This window comes from Trichechus manatus, unplaced genomic scaffold (genome assembly GCF_000243295.1).
Source record: "Trichechus manatus latirostris isolate Lorelei unplaced genomic scaffold, TriManLat1.0 scaffold00110, whole genome shotgun sequence".
In the NCBI taxonomy this organism is placed as follows: Eukaryota; Metazoa; Chordata; class Mammalia; order Sirenia; family Trichechidae; genus Trichechus; species Trichechus manatus.
The window spans coordinates 8,256,317-8,278,056 of NW_004444046.1; the positions used below are offsets into that span (position 1 = coordinate 8,256,317).

Sequence of the window (21,740 nt, forward strand, 5' to 3'; positions counted from 1 at the left end):
TATATATGGAGCCCTGGTGGCACAGTGGTTAAGTGTTTAGCTGCTAACCAAAAGGTCAGCAGTTCGAATCCACCAGCTGCTGCTTGGAAACCCTATGGGGCAGTTCTACTCTATCCTATAGGGTTGCTATGAGTTGGAATTGATTCAACAGCAACAGGTTTGGTTTTTTGGTATAAATATATATATATAATAAGGAACTCTCATGGTACAAGAATTAAACATTAGGCTACTACTGAAAGGTTGGCAGTTCGAACCTACCCAGCAGCTCTGCAGAAGAAAGACCTGGTGATCTGCTTCCACAAAGATTACAGCCTAGAAAACCCTATGGGGCACTTCTGTTCTGTCATATGGGGTCGCTATAAGTTGAAAATCAACTCAATGACACATAACAATAATATATATATTACATTAATATTTATATAATATTATGTTGTTTTTGTTAGGTGCCATTAAGTCAGTTCGACCCTATCTATGTACAACAGAATGAAACAATTCTTGGTCCTGCGCCATCCTCACGATTGTTGCTATGCTTGAGCCCATTGTTGCAGCCACTGTATCAGTCCGTCTCGTTGAAGGTCTTCCTCTTTTTTGCTGACCCTCTACTTTATCAGGCATTATTTCCTTCTCCAGGGACTGGTCTTTCCTAATAATAAGTCCAAAGTACATGAGATGAAGTCTCGCCAGCCTCACCTCTAAGGAGCATTCTGGCTGTACTTCTTCCAAGAAAGATTTGTTCCTTCTTCTAGCAGCCCATGGTATATTCAATATTCTTCCCCAACACCTTAATTATTATTCAAATGCATCAATTCTTTGGTCTTCATTATTCATTGTCCAGCTTTTGCATGCATATTGAAAATACCACGGCTTCGGTCAGGCGCACCTTAGTCCTAAAAGTGATATCTTTGCTTTTTAAAACTTTAAAGAGGTCTTTTGAAGCAGAGTTGCCCAGTGCAATACGTCGTTTGATTTCTTGACTGCTGCTTCCATAGGTGTTGATTGTGGATCCAAGTAAAATGAAATCCTTGACAACTTCAATATTTTCGCCATTTATCATGATGTTGCTTATTGGTCTAGTTGTGAGGATGTTTGTTTTCTTTATGTTGAGGTGTAATCAATACTGAAAGCTGTAGTCTTTGATCTTCATTGGTAAGCGCTTCAAGTCCTCTTCACTTTCAGCAAGCAAAGTTGTGTCTTCTGCATATTGCAGGTTGTTAATGAGTCTTCTCCACTCCTGATACCACGTCCTTCTTCATACAGTCTAGCTTCTCAAATTATTTGCTCAGCACACAGATTGAATAAGTATGGTGAAAGGATACAACCATGATATACACCCTTCCTGATTTTAAACCATGTAGTATCCCCTTGTTCTGTTAGAACTACTGCCACTTGGTCTGTGTACAAATTCCCTCATGAGTACAATTAAGTGCTCTGGAATTACCATTCTTCCCAATGTTATCCATAATCTGTTATGATCCACACAGTAGAACACCTTTGCATAGTCAAGAAAGCACACACAAACACCCTTCTGATATTCTCTGCTTTCAGCCAAGATCCATCTGACATCAGCAATGATATCCCTCTTCTGAATCCAGCTTGAATTTTTGGCATTTTCCTGTTGACGTACTGCTGCAACTGCTTTTGAATTACCTTCAGCAAAATTTTACTTGCATGTGATATTAATGATATTGTTCGATGATGTGCATTCTGTTGGATCAACTGTCTTTAGAATGGACAAAAATATGGATCTCTTCCTACCCGCTGGCCAGGTATCTGTCTTCCAAATTTTTGGCATAGATGAATGAGCGCTTCCAGCATTGCATTGCTTGTTGAAATATCCCAATTGGTATTTTGTCAATTCCTGGAGCCTTATTTTTCATCAATGTCTTTAGTGCATCTTAGACTTCTTCCTTCAGTACCAACGGTTCTTGATCATATGCTACCTCCTGAAATATATATATCAGGTTAAGACTGCAGTTGTCTTTTTGTATTTTCTAACGAAAGTCTTTCCTTTTCTAAGACTATATCCTTCCTACGTTTTTATTTTAAAATGTGCAATTAATGAAACGATGTTAGAAAACAATACTTCATATTTTTCTTTTTAAACTTTCTCTTCTTGGCTAATAAAATATTGGCAACCTATGCTGATCTCAATTTTACAAAAAAATGTACAAATTCAGGAAATAAAAACTTAGGAAGCACAGCTTTAGATTTTGTCAGGTGCCATCTGCTGTCATATTACCTTGTTCTTCCTTAACTGGAACACCTGCCACATTTTATTTTTATTGCCTTTTGATTTATAAACTGTAATTCTCACAAAGACAGAGAGTATGGTTGTTTTGCTTTGCAGTTTCTGAGCCTATTGCAGTGCCTGGCACGGAACAGGCACACAATAAAAATTTCTCGAATGGCATTGTGATGCTTAATTTTATTTTTTAACTTGGGTAGGTTATAGTGCCCAATTATTTGGTCAAACATGAATCTAGATGTTGCTGTGAAGGTATTGTAAAGATATGATTAACATTACAATCAGCTAACTTTAAGTAATGATTACCCTCAATAATGTGAGCGGGCCTCATCTAATCAGCCGAAGGCCTTAAGAGCAAAAACTGAGGTTTCCTGGAGAAGAATGAATTCTGCCTCAAGACTGTAGCAAAGAAATTCTGCCTACGTTTCCAGCCTGCTGCTTGCCCTTATGGGTTTCGTACTTGCCAGTCCCCAGTATGGTGTGAACGAATTCCTTAATATAAATCTCTCTGTCTCCATCTCTGTTTCTTTCTCTCTATCTACCTACCTACCTTACCTATCTATCTATCTGTATCATATTGGTTGTGCTTCTCTGGAGAACCCTGACTAATACAATCATTGAAACAAAAAATAATTTCCTAGAGATTAATATGTATATGATGATATTATAAGGATTAAAGTCATTCATCATACAAGAACTTGTAAGATAAACCTGCAAAACTTATGCATTGAGACAAAAACAGAGCCATTGTTTTTGTATATAGCATACTCCTAATATTAATTTTATATCCCAAAATAGATGACCCCAATATATATTGATACAGCCACTCCTTATACAAATTCCTGTGTAACAAGCTTCTTTTAGAGCTCAGTGGTAATAAAAAGACAGTCTCTTCCCATATATCAGTATATTTCTAAATTAGTAAAGGGGAATTAGCTAACTGAATCCCTTTTCTCTTTTAACCTTGACCACTGCGAAACACAGAATACCACTTTGTGCTCATTTGGAGTGCCATGGAGCACAGAATACGATTTCTGGTCTCTTCTACTGCCTCTTCTCTATCCTACTCTTTCTGCCCTTTCCCTATTCAATTCCGGTTTTGATTTGTGTTCCTTTACCATTATTTTAAGGAGTCCTGGTGGTGCCGTAGTTAAGTGCTTGGCTGCTAACAGAAAGTTCCGTGGTTTGAACCCACCCAGCAGCTCCATGGGAGAAAAGACCTGGCGAGCTGCTTCCGTAATAATTACAGCCTAGGAAACACTATGGCATTCTACTACATCCTATAGGATTGCTATGAGTCAGAATTGACTCAACGGCAAACAACAACAATAACAACCCTTATTTTAATTGTTTCCTTTTTCTAGTAAGCTACTAGAAGTCCTTTGTGGGGGAAAAAAAAAATTAGAACACTAATTAGCTCAATCCCTGAAATACTGAGGCCCAAATACATGATGGTTCACAATTTCCAGGCTTGTCCTACATTCTTTTCTGTATCTGACTCTGCCTGGCCTTCTTACATTAAGAACAACATTCAAGGGTCCTTCTCCCACCGTGTAGTTTACCTGGTAACTATTTAAATAAATGAATCATAAATGTTTAAAGTCAAATCCCCTTTTGGACATCATGCTCTCTATATAATGTTTTAAAATGAAAAGTAATTTTGAGCTAAGCATATAGTTGGTGATCATTCAGTAAGTGACCATAAAGAGCATGCATGTACTTCCCAGCAGTTGCACGTTAAAATGTGTGAGGAAAGCTTTCCTTATGAAATGACACTCGAAAAATTAGAATAGGTCTAGGCAAATGATATTTTAAATAACTGGATACCTTATATCCAGTTATTCATAAAGAGTACAAATAAGAGGAATGTAAGTTTTTCTATTAGACTGTGGATTAACACAAACAGTGTGAGGGTTTATGAGAGTTTTTTTCTTTCTTTCTTTATTTAATATCAAGTCCTGAGGGGGAAATGAGGAAGGAAGGTGCTTCTTCCAAAAGGGTGTGACAGGCAGACCACAGGGGTGAATCACTGGCCTTCCATACTAGCTTTAATCGGAATACCTCCATTTTATCTTTCTAAATTTACTGAGCTGATACTCAGCAATTGTTTGTAGGCATCTATTTAGATTAAAATTTTATGATTTTTCAGTGATTTGGCTATGCTGATTATAAAATATTTTGAATATCACTCATGGTTCTGTGTAAGATTTTATTTAAGACAGAGCTCTATTGCTAAAATGGCAGTGGTTATAGTCACTAAGTGGTTGGAGTCAGATCAGTCTAGGTTTAAGCTCTAGTCCTGCTACTTACTAGTAGGGTAGTAGCAAATTAATTGACTTCACAGAATCTCAGTGTCCTTATCTGTAAAATGGGGCTAATGATAGTCCTTTTTTTTATTTTTGTGAAGATTGAAGGAGATGTATTATAAAAAGTACTGGCACACACTTACCACTTATTAAATGCTAATTTAAGCACACAAACAACAAAGGAAATCAGAGTTAAAACTATACATCTAACAGTCTGAATGAAAGTGATTTCAGGACAATCATAGTTTAGCTGGATATGAAAGTGAAGAAAACTCTTCTCTCTTTTACCTCTTAGAGATGAACACTACATAAAAATAATTTAAAAATCTACCTATGTATCTATTATCTTGCTATAAATTTCAGGTAGTTTCTTTTACAGGAATCCTGAAGACTATTGTTTGTTTCAAAGTCCAGCACTAGTTTTCTTCTGATGTCAAGGAGGAAAGTATCCTTTCTATCAAATCATTACTACTAGTCAGTAGGGTATTGTGTTTGACAGAGCCATTATAGGCAGTCTTTATATTCCTTCTTCTACAGTAAATACGTAGTAGGAGGCATTACATTATTTCCCTTTTTGAAATCATGGCTTATATAAGAGACTAATTAAAATGAAACACTTTCAAAAAAATTTAACAAGAAAAAAATTCATCCAGAATTAATATAACAATGTTACCATATGCTACCTATAAAATATATTATTAATGAATATTCCAGGTGAAATCTACCTTTAGCTAGCTGTTAACCTCTGCCATATTTATTTTGTCTGTAAGAATTTCTAGGAGAAATGACACTAGACTTGGTGCACTAGAAACAACAACAACACCTAAAATGTTACAATCTCACATAATAAACAATTCCTAAATTGCCAAAGTCGCCCTTGTAGATTTTACAATCTTCCAATATAAAAGAAATAATGCTTTTATACAAGAACCTTACTACTAATAAAGAGCTTTCTGATTTTACAGACTATAAATTTTTTTTCCTAAATGTTATTGCTTAACTACTCTCCCATTTCTTGAAAATATGAACATGCACTTCATTTTTGAGAGAGTTACCTCTCACTGTACGAAATGAGCACTCAGGTCAGCACAGGTGGTAATTTGGTTCTAATGCAAGTTTATAAGTGAACACAAATTAAAAGTAGAAATCATTTCTCCTACTCTGGAGAGAATTAGCACAATCATACAGGGAAAACTTATTTGCCTAAAAGGGACTTTTCAAACTTTTTTTTGGATTTAAAACCACTAAGCACTCCTAAGACAAAACCAACAATCCATTAGAAAACTGGGGTGAAATAATTAATACAGAAATGGAAATACACACAAAAACAAATGCAAGTGGTTCTTGACATAGGAAAAGATGCTTAACTGACTCATATTAAGACCAATGCAAATTAAAACTATATTCTGATTTTTAAAGCTATCATTTTGCAAAAAGATCCAAAAATTTGATAAGGCACTGATTCAGTGCAAGTGAAGAAAAATAGGTTTTCTCGTAATAGCTGATGGGAGTATAATTTGGAGATTATTTATTAAAATTACAAATGGGCAAGCTCTCGGATTCTAGCTCAAAGAATATATTCTGATGGTATGCCTTCATTCATGCAAAATGTTATTTTATTCATTGCAGTACTATTTCTAAGAGTAAAACACTGGAAACAATCCAAATAATCATCAATGAGGAATATGTATTCTTTAGTGTAATGGAATATTATGTGATCATAAAAAGGAAAAAATTGTATCTGTTATGTATTGATATAGAATTGCCTCTAAGATTTATTTTTAAGTACAAAAAATCAAGTTACAGAACAAATACTGTATACCCCCATATTGGTTGTATTTATTTAAAGTATAAACAATGGTTGCCCATATGGAAGAAAGTTGGGTGTCTGGAGGATAGGAGTGGAAAGGAGACTTTCTAATTTTACACTATCGGAGTGCAGTACCGTCTTAGTTTCTTAGTGCTACTATAAGAAAAATAGCACAACTGGGTAGCTTTAAGGAACAAAAATTTATTTTCTCAGAGCTTAGGAGGCTAGAAGTCTAAATTCAGGGCACAGGCTTTAGGGGAAGGCTCTCTCGGCTCTGGGACAAAATCCTTATCTCAGCTTTTCTAGTATTCTTCTTGGTGATTTCCATGTAGCATCTATCTTTCCCCATTTGGGCTTGCTTGTATCTATGCCTAATCTCTTCTTTTTATATCTCAAAAATGGGTAGGATTAAGACACACCCTAAACTTACATAACAAAAAAAAATCCCAAATGGGATTGCATCCAAAGGTATAGGAGTTAGGATTCCAACACGTTTTGTGGTAACACAATTCAATTCCTAACAGTTACCTATTCAAAAAAAATGAGTGAAAAAATTTAAATATATAGAACAAAACCAGTGGGTGGCACCATACACCTCCTCCTTGTGGTAGTCATGCTCTGTGTGGGTGAGGTCATGATTTACCCGAGCATCTGCTGTGCTTGTCACTGTCATCAGAACGCTTCTGCAGAGGTCAATAACGTATCACAGGCACCCACACCTTTCTTCATCATCAGCTCAGCCTTTTGAAATCCATATTCATTTTTTTTCTCATTCCTCCTTTGACAGCCTAAAATAACCAGTGGCAGTGTTGGCAACTGTGTGATTCCTTAAATGGACATTTCCACATGCAAGATCATGTTCTCTGGATACTCCCTCTTAGAAGAAGTGTGCCTAAATCAATCAGCCCACAAACACTGCTTTAGACCTGCTTTAGAATGCACCCTCAGTGTTCATGCCACTAAAGCTGAGAGAAACACACAATAACTCAATTTTAAAGTGTCTGTGAGGACAACTGTCTGTGGGAGCCAGAAGTGCTGAGCAGGCCCTTTAGTGTCAGCGAGGGCCTCCTATGCTCTAAGATGACATATGTTCCTGGTGTTAGAGAGCATAATATTTTACTTACTTCTTTTGCTTAAGTGGCTACTTGATTGCTGCTTTCATAACCCATATAAATGGTAGGACATTCAGTTCACTCCTAACCTGAGATTAGTATCAGCACTGAGCTACTTTAAACTAGTTTTGGTATCTTCTTTTTATTTGGGGAGAGGTGGGAGAGAGTCCTTTCCTGAATGAAGTTTTAAAGTTTATAAAATAATGAAAGAAATAACAAAGGAACCAACTGATGTAAAGTTACCAGCTTTCAACATTCACACCTTATGAAGGCTTCAGCAAGTGTGAATATTTTGTTAATTTTCATTTTTCGCCATTCTCTTTGGCATTTAAAAAGCATTTATTTGTTGTGTTTAAAACTTTACATGCCAACAAATAATTATCACTCTTATCTCAAAGCCAGTGTTTAAGAAACATCCTAAGTAGAGTGTAATAAAGAGCACAAAAACAGCACACACACGGTACGTAATAAAACCACTGAGAATGCTTACTATTTATCAATATTTTAAATTAATTTTTTAAAAACTCCAGGTAGATAAGGGTGATTCCTTTATAAAAAAATGTGCGCTTACCACTGTGTGTGTTGGTATGCTTCCTCATAAGTAGTCATAAGCCATTATTCAGTAATATTTCAAATATCAAAAACAAGAGAAAAATCCAATAAATATAAATGAACATGTCAAAGTATACAAACAACCTTGCTGACTAACTTTAAAGGTGTATTATAAAAGCAATTTATCAGGGGAGCAGTTTACATGATTCTAATAACCATGACTGCTTTTCTATTAGCACTGTACGTACATAAAAAAGGATGCAGGAGAGGTACAAGTAAAAGGAAGAAGAAAATAATCCTTACACTTCACTGGGTATAGAAGCCCCTCTTTCCTCTTCTTCCCTGTTCACACTAGGGCTAACTTTATCATGTTAATGAGCTTCCCAACAACACTGAGCACAGGTCCATTACATATTGACCTAAACCATGGCTAACCTATTAACCAGTCAAAATGGGGAGGGAGTAATTAATACCTGCTGCCGCAAGCATCTTTCACCGCCATTTTGAATGTAAAAGTCCCCAGATTCTCATTCCAGTTCTGCTCTGTGGCTTCCCCTGCAAAGTCTGTTCTCTCATTGCTGCTCAGTTTCTTTTTACATAGTTCCTCCCATTGTAAACAAATCACCCTATACCCTCAACAAGAGACTGAATAGTCTCCCCTCCTTCTTCAACGGAAGCAGGGTCCTCCAAGGAGTCCATGTGCTCTACAACCTCTGTCACATGGAAGTCATTCTTCTTCCAAACCCCATAGCACAATATTTAGGTATAGAATATCTAGATGGCAGAACACCATGCCATCTAGATAGTCTACCTTTTCTAACCCTGTTATCTACTACAGTTCCGATTATTTCCCCACTTTTACTAACACTTGACACCAGGATTGTGGTTTTTCTCTTTGCTCTTTGTCCCACCATCGTCTTGAGTGACTTCAGAAGCACAGCTGTGGATAACCCCTCTAACATCCTGACCTCTGACTTCTTTAGCTCACCTCCTCTGCTTTAGCAACCCAATTCCATAGAACTGTTTATCTTCTCAAATCTTACACACCAGACTCCAGAATATTACTTCTTGACCAAACCTACTAGCCTTTCGGCTCTCTTACTCTTATATTCATCAAATATCTTTTCTCTGATCTTCCATCCCTGGACCACTAAGGACTCTCTGAATCCAACAGCTCTCCTCTGTCCTTTCATACCCAGCCTAGGCCCACAATTCACCAGTATAACCACTCTCTCATCATTAATCACAGCAGCCCTGCCCTCTTATCCTTCCCATCAAAACCTCAAGTCTAGGTCAATCCAAATTTTGGATTCTCAGAGACACACTGTAGAAAATCATAGAACCTTGCAGTTTGGTATCACTATAGATTCCTGGTCTCTTTCCTTAGAGAAGCCCTGGATTCTACCTCTTACTCCTATTCAGCCCTTGTCTAATTTGTCTCTGCAGCCTGTCCAATCTTTGGCTTCAGGTCTCAAATTGCTTAATTGCTTCCACCTTAATTAAAAAATAAATCCATTGGTAAGAATTCTCTCAACTTACCTTCACCCATAAAAACCTTTCCTCCCTATCTCAGTGGAAAACGTTTTCCACTTGCCCAAATCTAATCTTTCCACCTGTCTTCAGTCCCCATCCTCTCATACCTCCTTGGGATTCTCATACTTTCAATCGTCTTTTAATTTACTTTCATTTCTCTCTTTATGGGCTCTTCTTATGTAATCTTGTTTGGTATCTGTTATGGATAGATTTTTGTCCTCCAAAAATATATGTTGTAAATCCTAAACCCCTGTACCTGTGGATGTAATACCATTTAGAAGTAGGACTTTCTTTGTTATGTTAATGAGACCATATCAGTGTAGGGTGTGTTTTAAGCCAGTCACCTTTGAGATATAAAAAGAGCAGATTAGGCACAGAGAAGGAAGCATAAACAGAGGTGATGATACATGCCTCATGAAGATTGCCAAGGAACCCAGAAACAGAAGCCAAAATAGACAAGGATCTTCCCTCAGAGCCAACAGAGAGAGAAAGTCTTCCCCTAGAGTGGTAGTGTTGCTGTTGTTGTTAGGTGCAGTTGAGCTGATTTCAACTCATAGTGACCCCATGTGACAGAGTAGGACTTCCCCATAAGGTTTCTTGGCTGTAATCTCTACTGAAGCAGATCACCAGATCTTTCTCCCGAGGAACTGTCGGTTGATATCTGAGTGCTTAACCATTGTGCCACCAGCTCTCCTTAGATCAAGTAGTAGGTACTCAATATTTTATTGTTTCTTTCATTGATTTCCCAGTTAATCCTGCTTTTGCATTATTAGCTCCATGTCCAAGAACTCACCTACTGTCTTCGATACCAATTCCAACTTCCTCTGACTGGTTTTTAAGACCCGACAGAATCTGGCTCTACCTACCTTATTACATACTAAGGACTTACTTAGCCCATTTCTTTGCTGTCCTTGTCCTGTTTCATGCTTCTTTCCTCAAGTTCTCCATCCTGTTAGTAATGTTTCTCTCACATACCACACTTATCTTCCATGCTCTCTCTTCACCCTATATTATCATTAAGCTATTTATTTCTTGAGATCTGGTCAAATTCCTAAATTCAATCAAAATCTTCTCTAATTCTCCCAGTTTGGAAAAGGTACTCATATTTTTAATTTATTTTTGTTTGTTGTTGTTAGCTGCTGTCCATTCGGCCCCTCACTCATGATGACCCATGCACAATGGAACAAAATGCTGTCTGGTTCTGTGTCATCCCTGTGGTCAGTTGTAAATCGGTCCCCACAAATGGTAGGGGATTGGACTGGTGTGATCTATAGGATTTTCATTGACTGTTTTTCAAAGCAGATCTCCAGGCCTTTCTTTCTAGGCTGTCTCAGTCTGGAAGCTCCACCGAAATCTGTTCAGCATCACAGCAACATGCAAGCCTCCACTGACAGACAGGTGGTGGCTGTGCATGAAGTACATTGTCAGGGAATCAAACCCAGGTCTCCCTCATGAAAGGCAAGACTTCTCCCACTGAATCTTATCTTTAATAGGGGATAGTAACAGTTCCCAACCCACTGGGTTGTTGTCAGAATTAGATGAGTTAATACAGTTAAGTGCCTGCCACATGGTTTGTGCTCGTAAATGTATATCAGACTCCATGGAACTTTCTGTCTCTACATCTTTGTGGTACACAGTCATTGCATATCTTCAAACACTTGATAGAGTTACAATTGCCTATAGTTACAGGGCTTCTCTCTACAGCTTGACTCTAAATTCCTTGAGGACAAAAGCTCTTATCCCCATGCCACCTAACAGGTTGATAGAAAGTAGTGATTTTTTTTTTTTGGAGGTATAATTTATTCCACAAAATCATGACCAAATTATTCATAGATTAGTAGAGTAATCTCAATAATAATAATAAAAATAATAGACTAAAACAAGTACTCCAGAAGTTATTTACTGCTGGACGTAAAATCTACTTTGGTAGTGGCATTCAAGTACATATAAATTCAATGTTCTAGGTTATTTTCTTCCTTTAACCAATAACCTACTCTCAGCTGTGTATCTTAGATCTTTTAATTTTTCTGATTCCACTGGAGTTGGGATGATGATCACTAGAAATCACTAAATTACACTGCAGTATGTAGGGAGTCTTTATAAATGTCCATTTAAAGGACACATTTTTGAAAAAAAAAAGTATCACTTAAAACATAAACAATAATAACACATTAAATTAAAAATAAAAAGCATATAACCTGAAAATGCAAGCAAAGTCTTGAAACTCAGATAAACCAAGAAAACCCTTTGTTGTTGAGTCGATTCCGACTTATAGCGACCCTATAGGACAGAGTAGAACTGCCCCATAGAGTTTCCAAGGAGGACCTGGCAGATTTGAACTGCCGACCCTTTGGTTAGCAGTCGTAGCACTTAACCACTACGCCACCAGGGTTTCCAAAACTCAGATCATATTCCTTATCTCTAGATTCCGGCTTCTCAAGGGTAGACCTATGTTTTATGTATATTTGTATTTCCAGCACCTAGCACTATGTCAGGCTGAAACTGCTGATGTTAGTGGAATTAACACTTTTTCTTATAGAGGCAAACTCTAATTTTCTAGAGATTTGTCTTATTTAACTAGTCTTTAATGATAGGAGTATATCTAACTTTATTATTTTATTGTTGTGGTTAAGGGAGGTATTCGTTTTGTATTTTCCTACCAGGTAAATATGCTAACGTTTTTCCAAATATACTTTTGTCATTAGATACTTATTGGTTTTAGAGGCCCTGGATGGAACAGACATGGCAACAATCCAGTTAAAAACAGAAATGCCTAATCCTGAACACACAGAATTCAGCTAAGAGAAAATGAACTACTTCTAGTTTAACAATTTCACTTAAGTGAAGGCTTATATGTTTTATCAAAAGCAGTTAATAGTTCAAAACAGTGTTTGATTTAGATCATTGCTTCTCAAAGGGAGAATCAAGTAGAAAGCAATGCACTATTTTGGATTCTTGCTTTCATTGAATTTCAAATATGATTAAAAGTGTACTATACATTTTTAAACAGAGCCCTGGTGGCACAGTGGTTAAGAGCTTGGCTGCTAACCAAAAGGTTGGCAGTTCAAATCCATCTTGGAAACCCTGTGGGGCACCTCTACTCTGTCCTATAGAGTCACTGTGAGTTGGAATCGACGGCAACAGATTTTTTATACATTCTTGATGTTACTCAAAGAGGAAGAGGGCCGTGGATTTTTTAAATAAATGATGATAAACACTTGTTGCTGTTGTTGTAGTTAGGTGCCATTGAGTCGATACAACAGAACGAAACACAGCCTGGTCCTTCGCCATCCTCACAATTGTTGCTGTGCTTGAGCCCATCGTTGCAGCCACTTGTCAATCCATCTCATTGAGGATCTTCCTCTCTTTCACTGACCCTCTACTTTACCAAGCTTGATATCCTTCTCCAGGGACTGGTCCCTCCTGATAACATGTCCGAAGTATGTGAGACAAACTTTCACCATCCTTGCTTCTAATGAGCATTCTGGCTGTACTTCTTCCAAGACAGATTTGTTCCTTCTTCTGGCAGTCCACGGTATATTCAATATTCTTCACAAACACCATAATTTAAAGGCATCAATTCTTCTCTGGTCTTCCTTATTCATTGTCCAGCTTTCGCGTGCATGTGAGGCGACTAGAAACACTTTGGCTTGGGTCAGGCACATCTTAGTCCTTAAAGTGACATGTTCGCTTTTTAATACTTTAAAGAGGTATTTTGCAGCAGGTTTGCCCAATGCAATGCGTGGTTTGATGTCCTGACTGCTGCTTCCATGGGCATTGATTATGGATCCAAGTAAAATAAAATCCTTGAAATGTCAATCTTTTCTTTGTTTATAATGATGTTGCTTATTGATAGAATTGTGAGGATTTTTGTTTTATGTTGAGGTGTAACCCATACTGAAGGCTAGTCTTTGATCTTCATCAGTAAGTGCTTCAAGTCCTCTTTGCTTTCAGCAAGCCAAGGTTGTGTTATCTGCATAACGCAGGTTGTTAACGAGTCTTCCTCCAATCCTGATGCCCCATTCTTCTTCATATAGTCCAGCTTCTCGGATTATTTGCTCAGCATACAGATTGAATAAGTATGGTGAAAGAATACAACCTTGATGCACACCTTTCCTGATTTTAAACCACGCAGTATCCCCTTGTTCTTGGGTGAAATCTTTTGGAGTAATCAAGTTTTAAGTTAAGTATGTATTATAGAGGGAAACAGAGTACTTGAGGATAACAATGGCAACTTGTCCATGAATTTAGAGTTCATCGTGTTTTTCTTTTGATTAATTTAATAATTTCTGGATACAGAATTTTTATAAATCAGTTCTTGATACCCTATGTGAAAGCAACTTATTTGGAAATTGGTTAAGGTCATCCCTACTTAACATTGCTCTGAGAAGTTATAAAAGTTGTTCAAAGTCACACAGCTTCACATTTAGGTATCAGAACAACATCAAACACAGATAATCTGACTGCAAATTCTGTGCTCTATTACATCTGAGGATTAAGTGGCCATTTAGGACTATATATAATGAAAGTGCTTACTGATATCTTGCTAGGGTGGCCATGGCAGGCATTTGAGAATTGACTAGCTGTGTGGCAGAAAGCCTCACTACTCACAATGGTTCCCAGACCAGCAATAGGGACATCACCTGGGAGCTTATTAAAATGCAGCATCTGGTTCCCCATCTCAGACCTATCAAATCAGAATCTACATTTTTAACAAGATTCCTATACAATTCTTATGCATCTTAAAGTATGAAAAGCAATTGTGTAAAGAATTCCAGATGTGAATCAGGGATTCAATCTCAGCCCTGCCACAAACCAGTTGTGGTGCTTTGGGTAAATTATTTAATTTTTTGGAGTATCAGTTTTTTCATCTGTAAAATGGGGATGATAATATCTATCTTAGAGGGCTATTGCAATTATATAAGTAAAAGTGCCTGGAACCCAGCAGATTAAGAGATGCATACTGAATCCATGTGCAAACCCACCGATTTGTAAAAAGATAGCCCTGGTGCTTAGAAAATTTGGTGAAGTCTTGAATTCCTGATTACGTTGAACAAAGGAATGCCTGCTTTAGAACCCATTTAATTTAAGCTTTCTGGTCTATCCACATTTTCATGCCCTTAGAGCTTTGCTACAGAATGATTCCCAGCAGAGCAATTATAGGTGAGGCTGCCCTATAATGAGATATATTTGCTACTTCATTAAATAAATCCCCTTGGATGGGCTCCAAAATGGACCTGCCTCATACCAAATTCCATTATACTAGAAGTAATCTCATAAAAGGCCCTGGTGAGGGTTCAATCGTCCTGGATACATAACATTTACCATAAAGGGAATGTGTTCTAGAACAGCGATTCCCAAAAGCTGGTTCTCAGACCAATGTTTTATTGATCTAAGGGAGGGGGGCAGGGTAGAGACAATTCAGTCAATGCCTCATCATCTGAAATGCATAATCTATTTAAAAACATTCTGCATTTTCTTTCTTTCGTCCTTTTTTTTCTCTTTCCTCCCTCCTTCCTTTCCTCCTTTCTTCTTTCCTCTCTTTTTCTTTCTTTTGGCATTAAACTTCCATATTTTATGAAATAATGGTAAAAATCAATGGTAACTTTTATAATGCTCTTGCACAATAAAAATGCAATGTTAATTCTTCTCTCTTTTTTTAAATTTTACGGGTCCTTGAAATCCCCAAATCTTTAACCATTGTCCTAGAAATACCCTCCTATGAAGTCAGCAGTGGGCATACAACACTTTAAGTTAGGGACCAAACCAGAACATGCTAAGCAGAGGGCTCATCTGTCAGTGTAAGCATGTCACAGAGTGCCAGGCTCCACATTGCAATGTGCACCAGGGTCACCTGGGGGTGTGTGAAAAATGCAGATTCTGATTGACAGGTCTGGGATGGGGCTGAAATTCTGTATTTTCAACAAACTCATACGTAGAATAGCAAAGGCATAGTGGTTGAGCTGGTGAGCTATGAAGCTAGACTTCCTGGGTTCAGATCCTGACTACGGCACTTCAAGCTGTTGGTGCTTGGCAAGTTACTTAACGTATCTATCCCTCGATTTTCTCGTATGTAACAAAGAACTAATAACAGTCCTATCTCATAGGCTTGTTGTGAGAATAAAATGGAATAATAAATGTAGATATTCCCCAAATGTAAAATACAGTAACTGACACATAGAAAGAGATACATAAATGTGAGTTATTGCTCTAACTTCACAGATCAGTGACTGGAGCACCAAGATATTAAAAAAAAAAGATTAGCACCTCAAGGGGTTTTTACATGATGAAATCAGAATTGAAAGTTCTGCTTGGAAAGAGATAAGCATTGTTCTATCTTCTTTGGCTGGCTCAGTGGGAATGTTTGAAACTGTGAATCTTGAAGGCTGCCTATGGATCTCTTTTAATTCAAAAGGTGGAAGCCTCTTAATTACAAAGATCCTGTGATTAAGGTAGAAATGATGGTATCGTTTAGGCTGCATGCCATAAACTTAGGAAAACCTTTGATAATTTCTTTGAATTGTTTCCTATAAGTGACATGATTACTATATCTCCAGACTTCTAAATTTTCCTACAAGTCTTTATTAATAATAATTCTTCTCCCCATGAAAGTAAACCTAGAATGTTTATTAATTAATCCTTTCCTGCTTTTTATTGACAGTCCAGCAATTTATTGGATAGTAGTGTGTATTGCCTAATATGCAAATACCACTACCCAAGGCAAGTGTGTTGTATTTTTCTTTATAATAACCCCAACTATTCTGATAGTAGGTGAATTTGTACATTGTTCTTGTAGGTGCCATCAAGTTGATTCTGACTGACTGGCAACTCCATGTGTTACAGAGTAGAGTTGCTCCATAGGGTTTTCTTGGCTGTCATCTTATCAGAAGCTGATTGCCAGGGCTTTCTTTCTGCAGTACCACTGGGTGAGTCTGAACTGCCAACCTTTGGGCTAGCAGTCAAGTGCTAACTGTTTGCGCCACCTGGGGATCTTGGTGACTTTGCATACTCGTGTTTAAAAAATTACAGGGAATAGCATCTAGGCATGAAAATATGATTTAATATGAGTTTGTATTTTTATCTTCAGCTTATATTTTTTGCCCTCCTGGTTTGGCTTCTGATGTGAGTACAAACACAGGAACAAATGATGACTGATTTTAACATAACCTGACAAAGATTGATGAGTTGGTGACAGCACTAAGGACTAATCTTATCTACATAGCTGGTTCAACTTTATATAGCAAAAATAAAGAAGGAAGCATAGAAAAATAAGTTATTTCATTAAGCATATGTAATATAAATTAACATTTTATTTAAATTATTATTATTAAATATTAAATGCCAGCTGTATTCTGAAATACTAAAGGACTAAAGTTCACTGCTTTCAGGAAGCTAAACTATTGTCTTCTGAATCAGTGCATACTGTTTTATCTTAATCATTATAAAATATTATTATAAAACTACCCATCTAGTTATTTCTGTTATGAAAACAAAAGGAGTTAATACTTTGTCAAGAGTACGAGGAAACTAACATTTAAACAGAATATTCCTAATAGATTTATTACATGGATTAAAACTTATCGTGCCTATTAATAAATATTCATAAATCTCAAGGACTTTTCCCATTTCTTACTTTTCTGCTTCTTTTCTGTGCTCTTCTTATTAACAACAACCAGTCTTCTGTACACTCCTACAGCAGACTCTGTAGCACCCATTTGGCAAGCATTTCATACATTTCAAATATAAGCACTCAATGGGAGGGAACTAGTTGTCTTTCAATATTCATTCTCCCTTCTTCCTCAATAATTACCAGTTGCCACTGATTTGATTCCAACTCATGGCAACTCATAGCAAAGGAGAACTGTGCTCCATAGCGTTCTCAGTGGCTGATTTTTCCAAAAGTAGATCACCAGGGAATAGAACCCTTGAATGTTAGGGCCACCCAGAATAAAGATCATATTTCTCAGCCTCCCTTGCAGGTATGTGTGGCCATATATCTAAATTCTGGACCCAAAAACCCATTGCTGCAGAGTAAATGCCTACTAATAGCAACTCTATAGGAAAGAGTAGAGCTGCCCCACAGGGTTTCTAGGCTGTAAATCTTTAGGGAAGCAGACTGCCACATCTTTCTCCCATGGAGTGGCTGGTGGGTATGAACTGCCTAGGACTCCTTAATTTCTGGATAATGGGTTAAAAATGGAAGTGGCATGTGCAACTTCTGTGAAGTGTCCTTACAGGGACACGGTGTGCCTCTCTCCATCCCTTTTTTCTCCTTGCCACTGCCTGGAATATGGCTGCAATGACACCAACAAGAGCGGACATTTTGGCTTATAAGGTCAAAGTCACATCTTGAAGAACAAGATAGACTGCCAGCACCCTGACAATCATACCAAACTAGTCCTTGACTATCTACATTTTTTGTGAGAGAGAAATAAATTTCTATCTTGTTTTGGACACTGGTAATTTGGGTTTTCTTCCATTTGCATTCAAACCTAATCCTAATTTATATACATTCAAATATTCTCTGATGTATCTGTCTTTCAGGTGTGATCATTATCACTATGCCTTGGTCACTGCCATCCATTCTATCTTACTCAGTCTTGTTAGGACCTAAAGGGAAGGGGTACATGTATTCAGTAATATCCAAGAACACTCAATACTGAAGAGATTAAATTTACTTCTTCAGGAGAAGAAGGGTTAAAGAGGTTACAGAGCTTTTCTATTCCCATTAGCTTTTGTTTATTAAAAGACATTGTAGGTAAGATTTCAAAGTTAACTCTCAAGATAATTAGACAAAAGCTAGGCCAGATGTCTAAGCTAAGTTTCGGTCTCAAAATAATTACCTTTGTTAATTACCAGTAATTAGTGTCAGCATCCAAAACTTTCCTAAAAGCCCTGCGAGAGAGACTGTGACAGAGATAGAAAGAGAGAATTCGCAAGAGAGAGAGAGAGACTCAGAACACAAGCACTTCCAGTACAATTACATTTTGCAGTCATTGAAAGCAGGTTTTATGAAAAACTGGATATTTTCTCCCAGTTGACATAGATACTGTTTTTACCTACACTTAATTTGAAGATATATAAAATCTTTATTTTATTCCTATCTTTTTTATTAGCAAAATGTTATTATTATTATTATTATTGTGTCAATAAAATTATACCTGTAACAAAAAAAAAACGCAAAACACTCTGGCTGAAAATGAGCCTGGAAGAAGTGTTCTTGGTTCTTCACAGAGTCTTTCTCTAGCATTTTTCCTTAGCCAGAGTTCTGTTGGACTTTAGCTCAAAGGACAGCAAAGGGTTCTCTCAGTGGTTTGTGGGTAACATAGATTTTCTGGTGCTTTTTACATCATTCAGAAGTTTACATAGAACTTTAATAGTGTGTCATATGTCCCTTCTTTGTGTAGATGACCCTTTATGAAGACAGCGATATTTACAGATGCATCTATTTGTGTGCTCCTTAATCACTTCATATCCATTTGAGCCCTCCTTTTGGGTATTTAGAGTTTCTTTTAAATATTTAGGGACATCATTGTCTGGTATCACCCATTAATAATGTATTCTAGATATAGTCATTTTAACCTGCAAGTAACAACGGAAATAACCTTTTACTGTTTAAAAAGTTTCCACCACAAACATTGCACATTTGATTCCTGCCTCTCCCCAGGATGGTGGATCAATCACTCCTTCACTCCTTTATGCCATCTCCATTTAACTGTTTACAGTTTGTCTCCCTCAGTCGGGTGGAGACTTAAATATCTTAACTCATTTTTGACTCTCCAGTGCCTAACAAAATGCCAGGCATATAGAATGTACTGAATTTTTTTTTAAATTGTGATTAATGAAATAATACAGTCACCAATATTGCCAGACCAATGGAACTTGTAGTTACACATTTTGTTCCTTCTATGAGTCCTTCAATGAGTTATGAGATGAAGGAATTTTCCCCACTACTTCTTTTGTGATTTAGTGGTGATTCTCGAGGTTATTTCAGTCCATGGGCTACTTCTTTAAGCCAAGGTACTGACAAACTGACCTGCTTGCAAATAGAAAAATAATTATAAAAAAAAATCACTAGAATGTGAATTTTGATGATAAAGTGAAGTTTGATGTTACTTTGGTGATATTTTATTTTTAATAGTATTACGTATATATTATCAGCTCATGTGAAAAAGTGGAGATGGTTATGTTTAATCATAAAGACTCCATATCAAAAAAGGGACAATTCATGAGACCTATTAACTGCTTATTTAGAGAGACTCTATATTCTATCCACTACTACCGTACTAAAATTTTACAGCTTTTATAGGTGTACATCTAAATTACAAAACCAACTGCATTTTTATATATTTTACCATTCACTGCAATGCTTGTTTACAGAGAAAAAGCATAAGGTATGCTTTTGGAGTTATTTCTACTTGTGACATGTACACAAGCATATTAATTTGCAGGCATATCTTATTTGTTTTATGTAAACTAGGCACCTCAAAATCCTGATATCATTAAACATTTTCACCCTGTGATCACTGTTCACTACTGTATGATCAGAACCACTCAATGTAATTACAGCTTTCTATTTCACAACTTCCTGCCACCAATCTATATTTTCTATAATCCCATACCTCAAGTGCTGTTCTGAACTGTCCTGCTGCCACGGCGTATTTCTTTTGTCTATAGCAAGAGCTGGCATCCTTTAAGGCAACCTGAAGCCATTTGTCAATCTGAGGCGGAAAACTGAAATTAGGTACACTCAAAGGGTCTACTATTTCAGCAGCTCGGCATGTTGGCTGAATCCCAGTGGACATGAGGGACTCTGCGAACTCATAGCTCACACTCTCTTCATCAACATACACCAACTTCATTTCCACATCCATTATGTTCTTTAAGGGGATGTGAGGCAGAGGCATGGTGATTAATTGATTGTCAAGTTCTATTATCTTTGCCTCTTTCTTTCCAGCTGGCTTGTCTTCACCTTCTGCCTTTCTTTTAAAGGCTACTCTCTCTAAATCATGGTTTTGTTTTTCTTTGATGCTCTTTGTCATTTTTATTCTTTCAACTGTGATTTCTACCTGTTTGCCTCCACAGTTTTTCTTAATCTCCTGTGGCATTTCCAAGATGGTAGGTGGATTTGCCAAGGTGGCCATTTTCTTGCTTGTGTTTATCTTTGGAACAAGCTGATCATGATAGACCCTATTCACTGTATTCTCCAAACTCCTATGGTTTCCTAAAGCCATTGATTTCTCTGCAAAACTCCTATGGGGATGAAAAGAGGAAAAATAATTAAAGCAATATTTTGAATTTCCACTGATTTAGACTAGAGTCAAATTCATGTAAAACACTGATTTATTCATTATAGGTATTTACTGCCTTGGAAGAAAAACTGTATGCACATCATCTGTTGACTACTCTTTTCCTAGGGCAGCGTATGATTCAGTCTCCAAACTCTCCAAGGGAAGAATTTGTTGAAAACATATTTAGACAATGTCTTAAAAAATAATCATCCACAGCTGAACAACACTGAAAGAACATTTTTATGGGGTGCCCAAACTCACTGAATAGGAAAATCTTATACATAAGCACTGAGGACAGAAAAGACAAAAAAAAAAAAAAAAATCCATCTCGATATTAATTTCCTTAGAAAGGCAGGTGGTCTAGAACTCATTACAAAATACACTGCTAACCTGCATAATAGACTTGGGAGTCTAAAGAAACTACAGCTGCTTCCTCTGAAAAGCTTCCAGAAATGTTGGGAGCACGTTTCCTCGATTTGTTTCTTCTATTAACAATGAAAACCTCAAATTTAAACAGCTTTCAAGATAACTATTATTCAGAACAGGCTTTAAAGTAGAAGAACACGACCTTCAACTTTACATCAGTGTTGAGCCACATATTCACCTTGCGTCTACCATATTAATATTTCATTTTCCTAAATTATTAATGCTCAAAAAATATAACAAGTCTTTTTTCCCTTTTTTTTTAAAGTGGTAAATATATATGTAACAAATTGTTTGCCATGTCAACATTCTAACAATTTTTGATTCAAAGGTTTCTGCATACTTTCTCTGCTTCTAGATTGGTTTCAAAATATCAAAATATAAAATAATGTCCTAAGATCTAATAATTATGTACGTTGGTTCCTAATTTTTAAGACTCTTTTGTAAACAACTCCTTGGGTAAGTAGG

The 21,740-nt window shown here is 36.9% G+C and overlaps 1 protein-coding gene across 1 annotated transcript in view; it reads right to left on the reverse strand.

Moving 5' to 3' along the window:
• Positions 1 to 20,792, reverse strand: part of SPATA16 (spermatogenesis associated 16) — a 284,660-nt gene extending 263,868 nt beyond the window's left edge. Inside the window, exon 1 of the mRNA XM_004383491.1 lies at positions 20,181 to 20,792. Coding sequence (XP_004383548.1) covers positions 20,181 to 20,792 — 612 coding nt within the window. The remainder of the gene's footprint in view (positions 1 to 20,180) is intronic.
• Between the last annotated feature and the right edge of the window lie 948 nt (positions 20,793 to 21,740).